The sequence below is a fragment of the Scyliorhinus torazame genome, chromosome 2 (assembly GCF_047496885.1).
Source record: "Scyliorhinus torazame isolate Kashiwa2021f chromosome 2, sScyTor2.1, whole genome shotgun sequence".
Lineage (NCBI taxonomy): Eukaryota > Metazoa > Chordata > Chondrichthyes > Carcharhiniformes > Scyliorhinidae > Scyliorhinus > Scyliorhinus torazame.
Window position 1 is genome coordinate 263,753,313 of NC_092708.1, and position 20,685 is coordinate 263,773,997.

At 48.5% G+C, this 20,685-nt stretch overlaps 1 protein-coding gene across 2 annotated transcripts in view; it reads right to left on the reverse strand.

The window, feature by feature from the left end:
- The window catches only part of LOC140398192 (EEF1A lysine methyltransferase 3-like), a 63,214-nt gene that overhangs the window by 31,996 nt on the left and 10,533 nt on the right, over window positions 1-20,685 (reverse strand). For both annotated transcript variants that reach the window (XM_072486552.1, XM_072486561.1), the window contains 2 exons: window positions 9,074-9,303; window positions 7,231-7,342 (listed from right to left, as the gene is read on the reverse strand). In XM_072486552.1, the coding sequence (XP_072342653.1) occupies window positions 7,231-7,342; window positions 9,074-9,193 (232 nt within the window). In that variant the 5' untranslated portion in view covers window positions 9,194-9,303. The remainder of the gene's footprint in view (window positions 1-7,230; window positions 7,343-9,073; window positions 9,304-20,685) is intronic.

Here is a 20,685-nt window from a genome sequence, read left to right on the forward strand (position 1 = left end):
CCTTAACCATCGAATGATTTAAGTTTCAACCCAAACAACCCTCCCCCTAAACTGGGCGAATACGGCGAAAAACAAAGTACCCAGGCGGGAGCCACTTTGTGAGCGACTACTCCCGACATGCTGCCACCGGAGGTCCTCTTGCTAAAGCACATCCTACAACTGAGGAGAGGTATTTGGCGGCATTTTTTCATTTCATTTGAGAAAAGCGAGAAGCCAATGAAGTGGCCAACAAAGAGCTGGATGATGCGAATGCAAAGCAAGTTAACAGGCAAGGCCCATGAGCTTAATGCCCTACTTTTTGAAGAGACCTCCAATAAAGTGCCATCAGGCTCTCCTCAGTATTATGAATTAGCGCCTATAGTTTATAGATAGGAATTTTGAAACCTGCAAATTTATGTCGAACAAGCTTATCGGCGGCATGATGGTACAGTGTTGGGTGACTGGCTGTGCGGAGTTTGCATATTCGCCCCGTATCTGTGAGGGTTGCCTCCTGGGGTTCCGGTAACCCCCCCACCAAGTCCAAAGATGTGCAGTTTAGATGGATTGGCCATACTAAAATGCCCATTAGTGTCTAGGGATGTGCAGGTTGGGTTACGGGGATAGGGTGGATGGACGGGGAATGGACACGGATAGGGTGCTCTTTTGGAGCGTTGGTACAGACTTGATGGGCTGAATGGCCTCCTTCTGCACTATAGGGATTCTACGATATGAAGTTTGAAAGTGTCAAATAACATGCATTCAACTATTGGATGTAGCATCAAATTTAGAGGCCAGCTAAAAAGCCTCAGAGAGGTAATTCTCCCGAAAGATTATAAAATAGAATCATAGAATCTACAGTGCTGAATAAGGCCATTCGGCCCATCGTGTCTGCACTGGCCCTTGGAAAGGACACCTTTATTAAGTCCACAGCTTCACCCTATCCCCATAACCTAGTAACCCCCCATAACCTTTTTTAGACACCAAAGGCAATTTTACATGGTCAATCCACCTAAACTGCACACCTTTGGACTGTGGGAGGAAACCTCGAGCACCCAAAGGAAACCAACGCAGACATGGGGAGAACGTGTAGACTCCGCACAGACAGTGACCCAAACATGAATCAAACCTGGGACCCTGGAGCAGTAAAGCAACTGTGCTAACCACTGTGCTACCATTCCACTCACTCTGTACCTCATTAAGGACTTATGTAGAGAATCAGATGGTCTCAGATGCTATAAATGCAGTTGAGGTGGCTGATGATTATCAGCACACCCACACGTCCTTACCCCAAGGTGAACCGGCTCTCCTTCACCCCACATCGGTCTAAGAAGGATAGAAATTGGGACAGTGAAAAGAGGTCAAGCAACCAGTAGTAATAGGACAAGCTGGAAATGCAGGGGGTTCTCTCCTTAGGTCAAACAGAAAGGTGCTCAGAGTAGGAGTGATGCCTGGAAGCCTCTATGCTTCAATTGCAACAAGGCCAGGCATCTTTGTGCTGATTATAAGAAATTACTGAAAAAGGGTTGTCAGGGTATTCCAGGTCAGTGCAGGAAAAGGACCCTTTGCCAAGAGCAGATAAAGCTACAAAAAGGCATCATTGTCAATAATCCCTGAGAGTGACTGGGATTTCTTGCCGAAAGGAAAAGTGCCAACTTCCACCTTCAGTGACATATGTGAACCAAGAGCCATACTTATTTGATACCCAAACTCTTTTGCTGGGGAATGGCCAAGGTTTTAGTGAACAATATTGCAAGAGAATAAATATCTATACCCTTGTTTTGGGTGCATCTGCAGTGTGATGCAAGGCTGAGCTGGTAACTGCACAGGTTGTACATAATTTAGCCTTGGACAGAGTTAAATTGCACCTCAGAAATCACCTAAAGCAGTAGCTTCTCTGTAGTCTTAGAGGGACCAAATGAGATCAAGGAGACAGAAGTTACAGGAAAAGGTTCTTGCCTTTTTCCCTGCCTGTCTAGTGTCCAATCACTGGCCCAAAAAGCCCTTTGTTGTAGGCTATATTTCTTTAGTTTGAGAGAAAAAAGCTGCTTGGCTGTGCAAGCCACGACATCCAGATGCAGGAGGGAGATGGTCTAAATTCAAAGAGACACATCCTGCTGGCAATAGGGATCCTTGTGACATTTTGCAGACATGCCCAGAGGTTAGTGAAACAATCAGGATAGTCTTCAGTACTGTTCCTGAGTTGAAAATATAATCTAAAAGCTGAGGAAAATACCTGTAGATAGTCACACAAACTCACTACTCAGCGAAACCAGGATATGGGAATTCCTTGAAAATTGGGAGCAACTGTGAATTGTTTTCTATAAAGGCCGAAATTGGCGTGGGAATACGATGTGACGAGTATTAAAAGGAAATATTGCTTTCTGTAGTTTAACATGTAAATTGACTACTAAAAGAACACTTGACTACTAAAAGAACACTAAGTAGAAAAAGACTACTAAAAGAGTTTTGTCAATAGTGTTTTTAGTAATTTGTTACAGTAAAATTTGTACAATGTAACATCGTGTCTTGTCATTCTTTCAGCCATCTGCAAGTTCCAATCACTTGTTAAAAGTTCTCCGTCTCTATGGAGATCAAAACAGTGCTAATAGAAAGGTATGCTTCAAACAGAGATTATAGGGATTACTAAAACGAATCGTAAATTTATAGCTAAGCACTGTAACTTGTAACTGTTATTGTAAATATGATGGATTATGATGATAATGATATGCTAAATTATGCCGTGTTGTAAGATGACTAAATGTTGTACATAGTTACTGCAAAGTAAATAGTATGAATAGGATAGGAGCTGTGAAAATCGGTTGTTACATTGTTTATAGGAAAGAGTAATAATTGATGTTGTAAGTATTTTGAATAGTGTATTAGCCATATGCACTATATATAACAAGGTAGCCATGATGTGGAGATGCCGGCGTTGGACTGGGGTGAGCACAGTACGAAGTCTTACAACACCAGGTTAAAGTCCAACAGGTTTGTTTCGATGTCACTAGCTTTCGGAGCGCTGCTCCTTCCTCAGGTGAATGAAGAGGTCTGTTCCAGAAACACATATATAGACAAATTCAAAGATGCCAAACAGTGCTTGGAATGCGAGCATTAGCAGGTGATTAAATCTTTACAGATCCAGAGATGGGGTAACCCCAGGTTAAAGAGGTGTGAATTGTACCAAGCCAGGACAGTTGGTAGGATTTCGCAGGCCAGATGGTGGGGGATGAATGTAATGCGACATGAATCCCAGGTCCCGGTTGAGGCCGCACTCATGTGTGCGGAACTTGGCTATAAGTTTCTGCTCGGCGATTCTGCGTTGTCGCGGGTCCTGAAGGCCGCCTTGGAGAACGCTTACCCGGAGATCAGAAGCTGAATGCCCTTGACTGCTGAAGTGTTCCCCGACTGGAAGGGAACATTCCTGCCTGGTGATTGTTGCGTGATGTCCGTTCATTCGTTGTCGCAGCGTCTGCATGGTCTCGCCAATGTACCACGCTTCGGGACATCCTTTCCTGCTGCGTATGAGGTAGACAACGTTGGCCGAGTCGCACGAGTATGTACCGCGTACCTGGTGGGTGGTGTTCTCACGTGTAATGGTGGTATCCATGTCGATGATCTGGCACGTCTTGCAGAGATTGCCATGACAGGGTTGTGTGGTGTCGTGGTCACTGTTCTGAAGACTGGGTAGTTTGCTGCAAACAATGGTTCGTTTGAGGTTGCGCGGTTGTTTGAAGGCAAGTAGTGGGGGTGTGGGGATGACCTTGGCAAGATGTTCATCGTCATCAATGACCTGTTGAAGGCTGTGAAGAAGATGACGTAGTTTCTCCGCTCCGGGGAAGTACTGGACGACGAAGGGTATTCTGTCGGTTGTGTCCCATGTTTGTCTTCTGAGGAGGTCGGTCCGGTCCGGTCGCGTTGGAACTGTCGATTGATGAGTCGAGTGCCATATCCCGTTCCTACCAGGGCATCTTTCAACGTCTGTAGATGTCTGTTACGCTCCTCCTCGTCTGAGCAGATCCTGTGTATACGGAGCGCTTGTCCATAGGGGATGGCTTCTTTAATGTGTTTAGGGTGGAAGCTGGAGAAGTGGAGCATCATGTGGTTATCCGTAGGTTTGAGGTAAAGCGAAGTGCTGAGGTGACCGTCCTTGATGGAGACGAGTGTGTCCAAGAATGCAACTGATTTTGGAGAGTAGTTCATGGTGAGTCTGATGGTTGGATGGAACTTATTAATGTCATCGTGCAGTCGTTTCAGTGATTCTTCGCCGTGGGTCCAAAGGAAAAAAATGTCATCGATGTATCTGGTGTATAACATCGGTTGAAGGTCCTGTGTGGTGAGTAGGTCCTGTTCAAACTTGTGCATGAAGATGTTGGCGTATTGAGGTGCGAATTTGGTCCCCATGGCTGTTCCGTGCGTCTGGATGAAGAACTTGTTGTCGAAGGTGAAGACGTTGTGATCCAGAATGAAGCGGATGAGTTGCAGAATTGCGTCTGGAGATTGGCAGTTGTCGGTGTTGAGTACTGAGGCTGTTGCAGCAATGCCGTTGTCATGGGGGATGCTGGTGTAGAGTGCCGAGACGTCCATTGTGACGAGGAATGTTCCTGGTTCAACTGGTCCATGGGTGCTGAGTTTCTGTAAGAAGTCCGTCGTGTCGCAACAGAAGCTGGGTGTACCTTGTACGATGGGTTTCAAGATGCCCTCGATGTAGCCAGAGAGGTTCTCACACAGGGTCCCATTGCCTGAAACGATAGGGTGGCCTGGTGTGTTGGCCTTTTGTATTTTCGGGAGGCAGTAGAGATCTCCAATGCGGGGAGTACGTGGGATGAGAGCACGTAGGGTGCTCTGAAGATCTGGATCCAAGGTCTTGATCAGTCTGTTAAGTTGGCGGATGTGTTCCTTGGTCGGATCTGCGGGTAACTGTCTGTAGTGTTCTTGGTTGTTCAGTTGTCGGTATACTTCTTTGCAGTAATCCGTTCTGTTCAGTACGACAGTGGCCCCCCCTTTGTCTGCTGGTTTGATGACGATGCTGTGGTTGGTCTTGAGAGCGCGGATGGCATTGCGTTGTGCTTGGGTGACGTTCGGGGCTGTCTTGTGAATGCGACTGATGAATCTGGCATTGACGCGACTCCTGATGGCTTGAGCATACATGTCGAGTCTAAGGCAGCGGCCTTCCGGAGGGGTCCAATTCGACTCTTTCCTCTTCGGTTGCCGCACCGCAGATCTCTCGGTCTGCTGTTCCGGTTCATTGGTAGTCTGCTTGGGTTCGCTGTTGGCCTCTTGGGGTCTGTGGAAGAATTCCCGGAGCCTCATTCGCCTGATGAATTCCTCCGTGTCTGCCGCGAGACTGATGGGGTCCATTTTGGTGGTGGTGCAGAAATTGAGCCCTCTGCTGAGGACTTCGATTTCATCTGGTTGAAGGGTGTAGTCTGACAGGTTGACAATAGATTTCCCTGTATTGTTTTCTACTGTGACACCGGGGGTGGCTTGGTTGCTGCCGGTGGTGATGCCAAGTTTCTCAAGCTTTCTGTTCTTGGTTTGCATATAGGTGGCATAGTATTGTTGTCTCATCTGTTTGGCGGTGTTCCGCAGCTGGTCTGCTGCATCCTGAGCGCAAGTTGAGAATATGGCCTCTATCTTGGTTTCCAGGTTGCGTCGTCTGCTGTCGAGCTGGTGTACGAGGTGGTTGAGGAGTGTGAGAGAGGTGCGACGGCAGAGTCTCTCAGCGAAGTCTGTGTTGTAGGTTGACTTGAGTGGGTTTGTGATCTGTAGCCCTTTCGGGATCTCGTCTGCTTTCTTGCATCTTTGTAGAAACTTAATGTCAGTGTCTATATGCGCGATCTTCCTGGAGATCCTCTCCACTTTGAGCCGGCAGTTTGCGGTGTCGTTGGACCTGCGACAACGCAGAATCGCCGAGCAGAAACTTATAGCCAAGTTCCGCACACATGAGTGCGGCCTCAACCGGGACCTGGGATTCATGTCGCATTACATTCATCCCCCACCATCTGGCCTGCGAAATCCTACCAACTGTCCTGGCTTGGTACAATTCACACCTCTTTAACCTGGGGTTACCCCATCTCTGGATCTGTAAAGATTTAATCACCTGCTAATGCTCGCATTCCAAGCATTGTTTGGCATCTTTGAATTTGTCTATATATGTGTTTCTGGAACAGACCTCTTCATTCACCTGAGGAAGGAGCAGCGCTCCGAAAGCTAGTGACATCGAAACAAACCTGTTGGACTTTAACCTGGTGTTGTAAGACTTCGTACTCTAACAAGGTAGACACGATGAGTGATAATATAAAAGTCTGAATAGTAACTATAGAGGTCAGGGTGATAGCAACTGGAATGTTAAACATAACCAAAAGCTACCATCAAGAAAATATTGTTCTTCACGTTATGCCAGGCCTGTCCAACCTTTTCGCTTGGGCAAGGACGGGCACATTTCCAGGTTTTTTCTCACGCAAGGGGCCGATGAGCAAATTTTGAAAAGATAACGTTCAGCATAACTTTAACTGAATTTCAACGAAAAAGTACAAAGAAAAAGAATTCTCAGCAAAATAAAGCATTCTGATAGTAATAAACTGTTAAGACACATGGACAAACAAATACATACACACTCACACGCACTCTGTCAGTCACACAGCACACACACACAAGGGCAATCTCCCACACACGCCTATCATACACTTCCCCACCCATGCCTTCTGACCTAGGATTCGCAGTGCCTCACTCCCAGGCTACCTTGTCAGCTTCCCCTTCCTCAGGCTTTGGCACTCTGGTTCTCCATCGCCGGGCCCGGCACATGTCTACCCGCTCCCCGACCCGCGTGCATCCCCGCCTCCACCAAAAGAAAACCTCTTTCTGCCAAACTCGTCGCCGTTGGCCATCACTGCTCCTCGAATCAGAGTTTTTTTTTCTCTACCTTGCTGCTGATAAACTCACTATAGAAACAGAGAATCTGCATCGACCCTCCTAACCTTTAGACACTAAGCGGCAATCTAACATGGCCAATCCACCTAACCTGCACATCTTTGGACTGTGGGATGAAACCGGAGCACCCGGAGGAAACTCACGCAGACGTGGGAAGATTGTGCAAACTGCCTCTGAAGATCACATTGAATGGCTTCGAAGACAACACCCGATCCACGGGCCGCTGGTTGGACAAACCTGCGTTATCCCATTATTTTATAAGTTTACTATTGTTGCGAATTTGCAGCTCTTACATCAAAAGTGAAAGATGAGTTAACTTACCCAGAAGCGCCGCCAAAATTCCCACTAATCCGGTGCCAGAGCCCAGTTCAAGCACCTTCTTCCCGGTAAAATCAATCTTCTGATCGTGAAAGTACTGACAAAGTACAGGTGCCTGACAAAAGAAATACCCATTATGCTAACCAATTTACAAAGTACATGGAGAACAAGGACCATGTGGGAAGATGTAGGAAAGGGTGATTGTGAGGGTTGGGTGTTGGGCGTTCGGCAGTGGGGGGGGGGGGGGGGGAGAGGGATGTCAAAGTCTACTCAAATAACTTTGTGAAATTAAGCCAAGCAGCCTCGACAGAGCCATGCAAATAGGTTGCAGCCAAATCTATTAGTTTCAGGGGTGCGCTCGAGATCTAAGAAAAGTCAAGAAGGAAAATATTAATGAAACTGATGTTCCAATCGCACTTTTTTGCCATTCGTACCCTCATTCCTCTTGTGTACAAATTATTCGTCTTTGACAGCCGCATTTTTTGTCAATGTAGTGTAGGGATGCAAGGGTAAATTAAGTTAGAATTTCAAATAAGGATCTGGGCTGCATTCATATTGCATTGCCCGTCTGAGGCAAATGACTCCTTACTCTGAGTGGGAAGCGAAACAAACTGTAGAAGCAGGGCACTGGCATTATGAAGGGACACAAAACGAAACCAAATTACATGGTTTGTCCGCAGCGTGTATAACTGGAGAACGAGTTATTAAATCGTTAATAACTTGTTAAAAGTTTATTTGATACAAAATGGCAAACGCATTCTATTCAGTTTCAAAATAATGATGCAGCTGGAGGCCGGAGTACAATTCAGATCGTCACTGATGCAGATAATCAATGACGAACTCTTCTTGAGCAGGTGAGCAGTCCTAATTGGCTTCCCCTGCAAGCCACCTTGGACCCTATTAATTTGCATTGGGGGAGGAGCCACATGCAGGCCTGGCCACAATTGAGGCTGGTTATAACTTCTTGGATGATTTTGGTGTGATTTGAACACATTATCTTCTGGATTCTTCCCGCAGATTCTGTAACACAACCAATACTCCACTTAAGAAATATAATTCTTGGCTCAGTGGTACCTCTGCATCAACAGCTGATAAGTTCAACAACAAAAAAGGCATTCACATATCACCTTCAATGTACTAAAACACTTGAGGAGCTTTCTCATATAACTTTTACTCAAGCGATGTACAAGGGGACATTAGGAAAGATGAGGTACAGGAAGATAAATTTGCAGGCGCATCTGAAAGGAGGAATGAGAACTGGAGAAGTTTAGCAAGGAAACCATTGATAGACATTGAAATTGGGCAAGAGGACTGGACGGAGGAATATCGAAGTCATGGAGTTTTGACGAGCTGGATCGGCTGTAGAGATTAAGAAATGTAGGGCCATGGCGGGGTTTGAACGCAATGGTGACAAACCTGGAGGGAATGTTGCATTATCATGGGACTGAGTTGTGAAATCGATGCCACCTTCTATCTTTGGGTTAATATAAACGGCCCCATGACACTATTCATCCAAAAACAAGAAAATTGTGCTGGATAGTATCTATGCTGTGCACAGTGTACAATCTTAGGTCATAATCACCTGCTAATGCACCTCAATTACAATAAGACTTGAACATTCGCGGAAAGGAAGCCACTACAAAAATCCCAGATTATTATAATAACATGCGGTGCTCACCAAGTGGTGAAACTGTCCTTTCCCTTAAGGGGCCTGCATCATTCTGTGTCGGAACCAAACTGGGAACTGACTCCGCAGCTACCCACCCAGTTAAATCAATTTCATACCCAAACGCGTGTGGCCGGAAATGCAGGAATAAATCAATACGTTTGACAATACTAAACTTACAGGTCCCCAGACATAAGCAGAAAGGCCTAAAGAAGCTCCTCTAAACATCGTAATCGTTAAAGTGTGTCCACAAAATTTATACTCCTCCACCAAGTTATTGTTATCTTTGGTGCTGCTCATCTTCTGAGATTTCAAATGTACTCTGTCAAATTGTCCAGCAGATCCGTTTCAGTTCCTCAAATGAATTCAGGGTTTCGGCTCCACGCGTCCACTCCCAAGTTTTTTAAAATCTAGGAGTTTAAAAAAGGTTAATGAAATTCTGATCCATAAAGACATGACACCATTTAATTCTGCTTTAAATCTTAGAAAATCTGTTGATACTGTCCACAGTTTTGGTCCCCTTATCTGAGGAAAGAGATTTTGGCATTGGAGGCAGTCCAGAGGAGGTTCACTCGGTTGATCCCGAGTATAGAGCTCGGAATTCTTTGAGGACAATAGGAGCGCGGTGGACTACAGGGAACCGGTGGAAATGGTGTATCTGGATTTCCAGATGACATTCGACAAGGTTCCACACAAAAGACTGCTGAACAAGATAAAGGTGCACAGCGTTCTGGGTAATGTATTAGCATGGATGGAGGTTTGGTTAACTAACAGAAAGCAAAGAGTGGCAGATGGAGTACAATGTTGGTAAATACGTGTTCATCCATTTTGCTGGGAATAATAGCAAACTGGACTATTATTTAAATGGTTAAAAAATTGCAGCATGCTGCTATGCAGAGGGACCTGGCTGTTCTTGTGCATGAATCGCAAAAAGTTGGTTTGCATGTGCAGCAGGTAATTAAGAAGTCAAATGGAATTTTGTCCTTCATTGCTAGAGAGATGGAGTTTAAAAACAGGGAGGTGATGTAGCAGCTGTATAGGGTGCTGGTGAGACTACACCTGGAGTATTGTGTGCAGTTTTGATCTCCTTACTTGAGTAAAGAGGCACTGGCACCGGAGGGGGTGCAGAGGAGTTACACTAGGTTGATTGCGGAGTTGAGAGGATTGGCTTATGAAGAGTGACTGAGTAGACTGGGACTATACTCATTGGAATTTAGAAGAACGAGTGGCTCTTACAGAAACATATAAAATTATGAAGGGAATAGGTAAGATGAAAGCAGGAAGGTTGTTTCCACTGCCAGGTGAAACTAAAATAAGGGGGCTTGGCCTCAAAATAAGGGGAGCAGATTTAGACCTGAGTTGAGGAGGAACTTATTCACCCAAAAGGTTGTGAATCTATGGAATTCCCTGCCGATTGAAGCAGTTGAGGTTACCTCATTAAATGTTTTTTCGGCAAAGATAGATTTTTAAACAGTAAAGGAATTAACGGTTATCGTAAGTAGAAGGGAAAGTCGAGCTGAGCCCGCAAAATTATCAACCATGTTCTTATTAAATGGCAGGGCAGGCCTCCTGTTATTATGGAGGGATTTTCTTATGAGGAGAGATTGAGTAGGTTCTGCCTGCACTCATTGGAGTTTAGAAGAATGTGCAGTGACCTTATTGAGACATATAGGATTCTTAGTATGCTTGACAGGGCAGATTCTCAGAGGTTGTTTCCCTTTGTGGAGAGTCTAGGACCAGAGGGCATCATCTCAGGGCAGGGGTTGTCCACTGAAGACAGGGGTGATGAGCAATTTCTTCACTGAGAGTGTAGTGAATCTGTGAAATTCTTTACTGCAAAGAGCTGTAGAGGATGGGTTGTTAAGTATGTTCAAGGCTGAGACAGACAGAGTTTTAATCAGTCAGGGATTCAAAGTTTATGAGGATAAGGTGGGAAAGTGGAGCTAAATATTATCACATCAGATCAGTCACGACTGTGCATGACATGCACACCAAGGTCCCTCTGATCCTCTATACTTCCTAGGGTCCTACCATTCATTGTATATTTCTTTTGTGTTGTTAGCCCTGCATTACCTCACACTTCTCAGGGTTAAATTCCATTTTCTACTGTTCTGCCCATCTAACTATCCAGACTACATTGCCCTGCAATCTAAAGCTTGCCTCCTCACTATTTACCACACCAACAATTTTTGTGTCATCTGCGAACTTACTAATCACACCTCCCGCATTCACGTCTAGGTCATTAATGTACACTGCAAACAGCAAGGGACCCAGTACATAAGCACTGGCATCATTAGAATATGTGAAGGAAGAGTTGATTTCACGATAACTGGACAGATTTGGTCAAAGTTGGATGCCAAATACCTGAAGAAGTGTTCTATTGCCTCATGTCTTCTTCCACAACCTGAAACCACTCTGCCGTTTAATTTGCACTCCCCACCTCCACCCGTCCCAAAATGAAGTAGAAGTTGAATGGAAACTGCTCTTTAACCAAATCTTTAAGACTTTAGTAGAAGTCCTGGGATACTGCAAGTGAAAGGTCAAAGCTGATTTGAAGAAGATATTGAAAACATTTCAAATCTTCCGAATCAGCAATGCAAGCCTTCTCGAGCCTCACAATCAACAATCAAACATGAAGGGTGCCCACATGGTGAGTGGCGAGACAGAGAGGGACTCCCGTCTGCACCAGGAAACTCCTCTCCCAAACCCTCCTGACCCAGTGAGAGGGAAGGGGAAGAAAAAGAGAAGGAGGAAAAAAAAAGGAAAGAAAGAAAGAAACAAGGAAAGAGAGAAAGGAAGGAAGGGAGGAAGGGAACCAACCATACCCCCCCCACCAACCCCCTCCAATAAAAAAAAGGAAAGCCGAAGCCCGAGACAGACCCAGTGAGAGCAGAGGAGCGGGGAAGTGAGAGCAACTTCAGGGTAAGGAACAGCAGCAGGGAAAGAAAGAGAGACAGACAGATCGCTGGAGGAAAGAAAAACACCAAGGTGAAGGGACAGCGAGACGCAAGCAGCAGCAGCGAGGGTAAGGCTCATGAGCGGCGGATGCACAGGCAGGCGGCCCCACAAGATGAGACGGAGGTTCAGGCGAGCCTGAAAGGGAAAACGATGGGGGACCAAACATCGGAGCATGAGCAGGACGCAGCGACCAGCATAAAGGAGGCGCTCTGGTCAGAGCTCCAAGCAATGATGAAGGAGACAACACACCAAATGCAACACACCATCGAAGGCCTGGAAAGGGAAGTGAAGGAGCAGAAAAAAACGATTCTGGAGTTGGAGAGGGCCGCCTCGGACCAGAGCGACAGGGCGATAACCCTAGAAGCCGAGGTCAAAAGGTTAGTAATGGCCCAGGGGAGCCTAAGAGGGAAAGTGGAGGACCAGGAAAATAGGTCCAGATGGCAGAACATTAAAATAGTGGGTCTGCCAGAGGAGATAGAGGACAGAGACCCAACAGGTTACATCACCCAAATGATGGCCAAGCTAATAGGAAAGGAGGTATTCCCAAACCCACCAGAAATAGACAGGGCGCACAGGTCGCTCCGACCCAAGTCCAAAGCCGGGGACCAGCCAAGAGCAATTATTGCGAAGCTGCACTGGTTCCAAGACTGGGAGAGAATCCTAAAGTGGGCCCGGCAAATGAAACAGAGCATGTGGGAAGGGAAGACCATAAGGGTGTATCAGGATATTGGGGCGGACCTGGCCAAAAAAAGGGCTGAATTCAACAAGGCAAAATCAGCACTGCACAAAGGCAAGGAAAAATGTGGGATGTTATTCCCGGCCAAACACTGGGTAACATTTGAGGGGAAAGAGCTGTATTTTAACAACCCAGCGGCGACTGATGAGTTTGTTAGAGCGAACAAGCTGGGGGAGGTGCATCCGCAGCCACAATGAAAGACACGGGGACAGAAAAGGAAGGGAAAACCAGAACGAAAAGTCGAGGACAGACCGCAAACAAGGACAATGGACTCATGAACTGTGCACATGTGTGTTATGCCTTGCGTGGGACTGTGCTGTCTTGTCTCAGTGCTTGTCTCCTCTCTCAATGCAATGGGGGGGTCGGAGTGGAGCGAGGGAAATGAGAGTGAGGAAAGCAAACAGGAGGGCGAGACAAGGGCCAGTAGGTGAAAGGTTAAACAGGGCCAGAGCTGGGCGAATACTGGGAGGAGGGCCACCGTACTAGTGAGGAGGGCCAGCATGCAAGGGCAGGAAGGAAGGAGGGCCGCGGCACCCCTCTCAGGGGAGGAGGAGCACCTGGCACAAGGAGGGGGGGGGACAGCAGGTGGCAGAGAACGCAGGGGGGGGGGGACAAAGGTACAGGGGCTAATAGGGGGGAGAGGAGTCTGGGGGAGAACGCAGAACAAAAGAGAAGCAAAGAGAAGTGTGAGGTAGTGAAGCAGTACTGACATAGGTCTCGGCGAGCATGGAGCAGGGTGAGGAACCAACGGGGCGCCGCAAACAGCCACTCGAGGGGGCATTAGGGCGGAGAGAGACCCCGGAGTGCAGCGGCGCACCCATGTGGTGTACAGACAGCTGGTGCCGCCCTGGGCAAAGGGAAACCCCTGAGCGCTGGGGCCCGACCCCATGGTGAGAGCAGTGACCCTGGCCATTTTGGACGACCCCGTAGCAAAGGGAAATCCCGGAGTGCAGGGGCGCGTCCATCAGGTAAGTATGGGTGATCCCACAGGACTGGGGGTGGGGGGGGGGGGTGGTCAGAAACACCCCCACCAGGATTGTTACCTGGAATGTAAGGGGACTCAACGGCCCAGTGAAAAGATCCAGAGTGTTCACCCACCGAATAAGCCTAAAAGCAGACATAATCTAGCTACAAGAGATGCACCTGAGGGCGAAGGACCAACTGCTGGTAAGGAAGGGCTGGGTGGGACAGACGTACAACTCATGCTACGGGACGAGGGCTAGGGGGGTGGCAAAATTAATTAGCAAAAGGACGAGGTTTACGGGAACCAAGACAGTTACGGACCCAGGGGAAAGGTACGTCATGGTCAGTGGGGTCCTGGAAGGGGCACCTGTGGTACTGGTAAATGTGTACGCTCCCAACTGGAACGACTCTGAATTCATAAAGAAGACCATGGCGGAAATCCCCGACATTGACACACACCGACTGATTACGGGGGGCGACTTTAACTGTGTGCTGGACCCACTGACCGACCGATCAATCCCCAGAATGGCGAAAGCGTCTGGCATGGCAAGGGAGCTAGGGGCCTTCATGGAACAGATGGGGGCAGTGGACGCATGGAGGTCCCTGCACCCGGGAGAAAAGGAGTTCTCATACTTCTCACAAGTACACAAGGTATACACCCATATCGACTTCTTTGCAGTGGGGAAATCGGTGCTTCCAGGGACCACGGGAACGGACTACTCAGCGATCGTTTTCTCCAACCACGCTCCACACTATATGGATGTGAGGTTGGAGATTGGCTGGGCCCAGCGCCCCACATGGAGGCTGGACACGGACCTCCTGGGCGACAAGGCCTTCTGCCAAAATATAGCGCAGGCCATAGGCGATTATGTTAGTAACAACCAAAACGGGGAGGTCTCACCCGCCACGTTTTGGGAGGCACTGAAGGCCGTGATCAGAGGAGAGATCATAGCCTAGAAGGCAAGTAGAGATAGGCAAGAGAGGGTGGCCAGGCAACAGCTAGTGGACTCCATTCTGGAAGTCGATTAAAAGTACTCCGAGGCCCCGACCGTAGAGCTGCTGGCGGAAAGGAAAAAGCTGCAAATGGACTTTAACCTGCTATCCACTAGGAAAGCAGTGTACCAACTCTGCAAGACACGGGGGACCTTCTACGAACACGGAGACAAGGCTGACCGCCTATTGGCTCACCAGCTGAGAAAGCAGGCAGCCACGAGGGAAATAGCGCAGGTAAAGGATAGCAGAGGCAGACTGGTAACAGAGCCAAAGGAGGTCAATCGGGCATTTGAGATCTTCTACCGGAGACTATACACCTCCGAGCCCCCCGACGGGGATGCGGGAATGAAACAGTTCCTAGCCAGTTTGGAGCTATCAGTGGTGGGGGAAGACAGACGGGGGGAGCTGGAAGCACCAACAGATCTGGGAGAAATCATGGAGAGCATCAGCTCCATGCAGGCGGGGAAGGCACCGGGACCCGACAGGGTCCGGTGGACTTCTACAATAAATTTGCACCAGTCCTGGCCCCACACCTAAGAGACATGTTCGCGGACTCACTGGCAGGGGGCACCCTGCCCCCAACGCTAGCGCAGGCCACAATTTCACTGATACCCAAAAAAGATAAAGACCTGACGGAATGTGGATCATACAGACCCATTTCACTGCTGAACGTGGATGCAAAAATACTCGCAAAGGTCCTGGCCGAAAGGCTGGAGGACTGCGCACCAGAGGTGGTCGCAGAGGACCTAACGGGCTTTGTCAAGGGTAGGCAGTTCACAGCGAACAACAGGCGGCTGCTGAATGTGATAATGACTACCCCACCCCCCCCACCCCCACCCCCCAGGAAGAGAACACCAGAGGTGATCGTCTTCCTGGATGCAGAAAAGCATTTTTGACAGAGTCGAATGGAGCTACCTCCTCGAGGTACTGGAACGGTTTGGGCTAGGAGTGGGATTCACCGCCCGGGTGAGGCTCCTGTACAACGCTCCCAGAGCAAGTGTCCAAACTAACACCACAAGCTCTGAATACTTCCAGCTACAGAGAGGAACAAGACAGGCTGCCCCCTGTCCCCACTCTTGTTCGCGCTAGCGATCGAACCCCTGGCAATAGCCCTGCGGGATGCAAGAAGCTGGAAGGGAATCCGGAGAGGAGACAGAGAGCACAGAGTCTCATTCTATGCAGATGACCTGCTCCTCTATGTCTCGAAGCCACAGGAGGGACTAAAGACAATACTGCAAATACTGAAAGAGTTTGGAACCTTATTGGGCTACAAACTTAACCTGGGCAAAAGTGAGAACGTACTGCCAAGGTTCCTCTTCCTGTTTAGATCCATCCCGATCTTCATCCCCAAGGCCTTTTTCCAAAACATAGACAGGCTAATCATGGCGTTTGTGTGGGGGGGCAAGAACCCGAGAATTCCCAAGCCAACACTGCAAAGAGGGAAAGTCAGAGGGGGCCTGGCTCTACCGAACCTACAATACTACCACTGGGCAGCAACGGCAGAAAGAGTGAGGGGATGGGTATAAGAAGCCGCCACAGATTGGGTGCAAATGGAGGAGACATCCTGTAAAGGAACAACCCTCCGGGCCCTGGCCACAGCAGCACTCCCATCCTCCTCAACAAGGTACACAACGAACCCAGTGGTAGCGGCCATGCTGAGAACGTGGACCCAGTTGAGACAGCACTTCAGGATAACTAAAATGTCCCTTATGGCCCCCATCTGTGGCAATCACAGATTCCCCCCCATTATTGCTAGATACCACCTTCAAAAGATGGAGGTGGGACGGGGGCACACTGACGGTCGGGGACTTCTACGTAGGGAGCAGACTGGAGACACTGAACGAACTGGCGAGAAAGTGGAAACTAGCACGAGGACAGGAATTGAGACACCTCCAAATAAAGCACTTCCTCCACAAAGAGACAATAGGGTACCCCGGGGCCCCAGACAGCACACTACTAGAGGACCTGATAGGCACAAGCAGCGAGAAGGGGGGGGGGGGGGTATGTGGGAAAATATACGGACAACTACTGGACAGAGCCCGAATACCACTGGACGGGACCAGACAAAAATGGGAGGACGAACTGGGGTTAGAGGTAGGATGGGACTCTGGAGCGAAGCACTGAACAGGGTGAGCTCCACCTCCTCCTGCGCAAGGCTAAGCCTAATGCAGCTCAAAGTGGTGCACAGAGCGCGCCTGACCAGAACCCGAAAAAGCAGGTTCTTCCCGGAGGTGGAGGATAAATGTGCGCGGTGCCAGAGGGGCCCGGCCAACCACACCCACATGTTTTGGGTCTGCCCCAAGCTTGCTGGGTTCTGGACAGCCTTCTCCGAGGCAATGGCCAAAGTTGTGGAGGTGAGGGTGAAGCCATGCCCAATAGTGGCAATCTTCGGAGTATCGGAGCAGCCAGAGCTACACATGGGAAGGGGGCCAACGCCCTTGCTTTCACTTCCCTAATCGCACGCTGGAGAATCCTGCTCGGCTGGCGATCGGCAGCATCACCCAAAGCTGCAGACTGGCTCGCTGACCTCTCGGAATTTCTCCACCTGGAGAAGATTAAGTACGCCATCCGAGGGTCAGAGGAAGGCTTCCTGGATACTGGGGGGCAGTTTGTCGGCCTGTTCCAAAACCTGTTCGAGGCCAGCAACGTGGAGTAAGCCAGGGAAAAATAAAAAGATGAAGAACCAAAGGACTGCGCAACCCACCCAGGGGAGTGGGGGGGGGGGGGGGGGGGAGCAAAATGGGGAAACCACAAAACCACAAGAGAAGACTGGCTGACTGTAAATCAGGAAGGATACAAAGGGTGTGGCTGAAGTGCCTATAGAAACGGAGTGCTGGAGGCAAACAGAGTGTATCTAAGTTTGGGTAAGGCTGAGTTCGGGTAAGAGGTGAGCGAGGGCTGTGTTTGTTTTTTGGAGTTTGGAGTTTGGAGTTTGGGGTTGAGTTTCCTCACCCCCCCAAAAAAAAATCCAATTAATTAAGTAAATTAATTAACTAGTTAAGGGAATTTGGTGCTCATCTTAAGGAGGTGCAGAGAAGCAGACCTGTGAGGGAGCCTCGGGAGCGATTACATCACAGCCAGCAGGTAAGTGATTGGCTTGTAACTGGTAAGTGATTTCTCTCTCTTTGACTTTCTCTTAGCTGTGTAGTGTAGTTCAAATTTAACTTCAGGTTTAAGTCATGGCAGGAGAGCTCAGACCCGTGTCATGCTCCTCTTGTGAGATGTGGCAAGTCAGGGACCCTTCTGGTGTCCCTGACTCCTTCATCTGCAAGAAGTGTGTCCAACTGCAGCTCCTGTTAGACCGCTTGACGGCTCTGGAGCTGCGGATGGACTCACTTTGGAGCATCCGCGATGCTGAGGAAGTTGTGGATAGCACATTCAGTGAGTTGGTCACACCGCAGATTAAAATTACTGAGGCAAATAGGGAATGGGTGACCAACAGACAGAGGAAGAGTAGGAAGGCAGTGCAGGGATCCCCTGCGGTCATCTCCCTCCAAAACAGATTTACCGTTTTGGAAACTGTTGGGGGAGATGGCTCACCAGGGGAAGGTGGCAGCAGCCAGGTTCATGGCACTGTGGCTGGCTCTGCTGCACAGAAGGGCGGGAAAAAGAGTGGCAGAGCTATAGTGATAGGGGATTCAATTGTAAGGGGAATAGACAGGCGTTTCTGTGGACGCAAACGAGAATCCAGGTTGGTATGTTGCCTCCCTGGTGCAAGGGTCAAGGATGTCTCGGAGCGGCTGCAGGGCATTCTGGAGGGGGAGGGTGAACAGCCAGCTGTCGTGGTGCATATAGGCACCAACGATATAGGTAAAAAACGGGATGAGGTCCTACAAGCTGAATTTAGGGAGTTAGGAGTTAAACTAAAAAGTAGGACCTCAAAGGTAGTAATCTCAGGATTGCTACCAGTGCCACGTGATAGTCAGAGTAGGAATGACAGGATAGCTAGGATGAATACGTGGCTTGAGAGATGGTGCAAGAGGGAGGGTTTCAAATTCCTGGGACATTGGGACCGGTTCTGGGGGAGGTGGGACCTGTACAAATCGGACGGTCTGCATCTGGGTGGGACCGGAACCAATGTTCTCGGGGGTGTGTTTGCTAGTGCAGTTGGGGAGGGTTTAAACTAATGTGGCAGGGGGATGGGAACCGATGTAGGAAGTCAGTGGGGACAGAAACAAAAGGCAGGAAGGGAGAATGTGTAAAGCATGACCAGAGAAAGCAGGGCAGAGAGCAAGGAAGGTCTACATTAAACTGCATTTATTTCAATGCAAGGGGCCTGACGGGCAAAGCGGATGAACTCAGGGCATGGACGGGCACATGGGACTGGGATATTATAGCTATGACTGAAACATGGCTAAGGGAGGGGCAGGACTGGCAGCTCAATGTTCCGGGGTACAGATGCTATAGAAAGGATAGAACAGGAGGTAAGAGAGGAGGGGGAGTGGCGCTTTTGATTAGGGAGAACATCACGGCAGTACTTAGAGGGGATATATCCGAGGGTTCGCCCACTGAGTCTATATGGGCGGAACTGAAAAATAAGAAGGGAGAGATCACCTTGGTAGGACTGTACTACAGGCCCCCAAATAGTCAGCGGGAAATTGAGGAGCAAATATGGAAGGAGATTACAGATAGCTGCAAGAATAATAGGGTGGTAGTAGTAGGGGACTTTAACTTTCCCAACATTGACTGGGACAGCCATAGCATTAGGGGCTTGGATGGAGGGAAATTTGTTGAGAGTATTCAGGAGGAATTTCTCATTCAGTATGTGGATGGACCGACTAGAGAGGGGGCAAAACTTGACCTTGTCTTGGGAAATAAGGAAGGGCAAGTGACAGAAGTGCTAGTGAGAGATCACTTTGGGACAAGTGACCATAACTCCATTAGTTTTAAGATAGCTATGGAGAATGATAGGTCTGGCCCAAGAGTTAAAATTCTTAATTGGGGCAAGGCCAATTTTGATGGTATCAGACAGGAACTTGCAGAGGTAGATTGGGGGAGACTATTGGCAGGCAAAGGGACGGCTGGTAAATGGGAGGCTTTTAAAAATGTGTTAACCAGGGTGCAGGGTAAGCACATTCCCTTTAGAGTGAAGGGCAAGGCTGGTAGAAGTAGGGAACCCTGGATGACTCGAGATATTGAGACTCTGGTCAAAAAGAAGAAGGAGGCATATGACGTACATAAGCAACTGGGATCAAGTGGATCCCTTGAAGAGTATAGAGATTGTCGAAATAGAGTTAAGAGGGAAATCAGGAGGGCAAAAAGGGGACATGAAATTGCTTTGGCAAATAATGCAAGGGAGAATCCAAAGAGATTCTACAGATACATAAAGGGGAAAAGAGTAACTAGGGACAGAGTAGGGCCTCTTAAGGATCAACAAGGGCATCTATGTGCAGAGCCACAAGAGTTGGGTGAGATCCTGAATGAATATTTCTCATCGGTATTCACGGTGGAGAAAGGCATGGATGTTAGGAAACTAAGGGAAATAAATAGTGATGTCTTGAGAAGTGTGCATAATACAGAGGAGGAGGTGCTGGAAGTCTTAAAGCGCATCAAGGCAGATAAATCCCCGGGACCTGATGAAATGTATCCCAGGATGTTGTGGGAGGCTAGGGAGGAAATTGCGGGTCCCCTAACAGAGATATTTGAATAATCGGCAGCCACAGGTGAGGTGCCTGAAGATTGGAGAGTGGCGAATGTTGTGCCCTTGTTTAAGAAGGGCAGCAGGGAAAAGCCTGGGAACTACAGACCGGTGAGCCTAACGTCTGTAGTAGGTAAGTTGCTAGAAGGTATTCTGAGAGACAGGATCTACAAGCATTTAGAGAGGCAAGGACTTATTCGGGGCAGTCAGCATGGCTTTGTGCGTGGAAAATCATGTCTCACAAATTTGATTGAGTTTTTTGAGGGGGTGACCAAGAAGGTAGATGAGGGCAGTGCAGTAGACGTTGTCTACATGGACTTTAGCAAAGCCTTTGACAAGGTACCGCATGGTAGGTTGTTGCAGAAGGTTAAAGCTCACGGGATCCAGGGTGAGGTTGCCAATTGGATTCAAAATTGGCTGGACGACAGAAGGCAGAGGGTGGTTGTAGAGGGTTGTTTTTCAAACTGGAGGCCTGTGACCAGTGGTGTGCCTCAGGGATCGGTG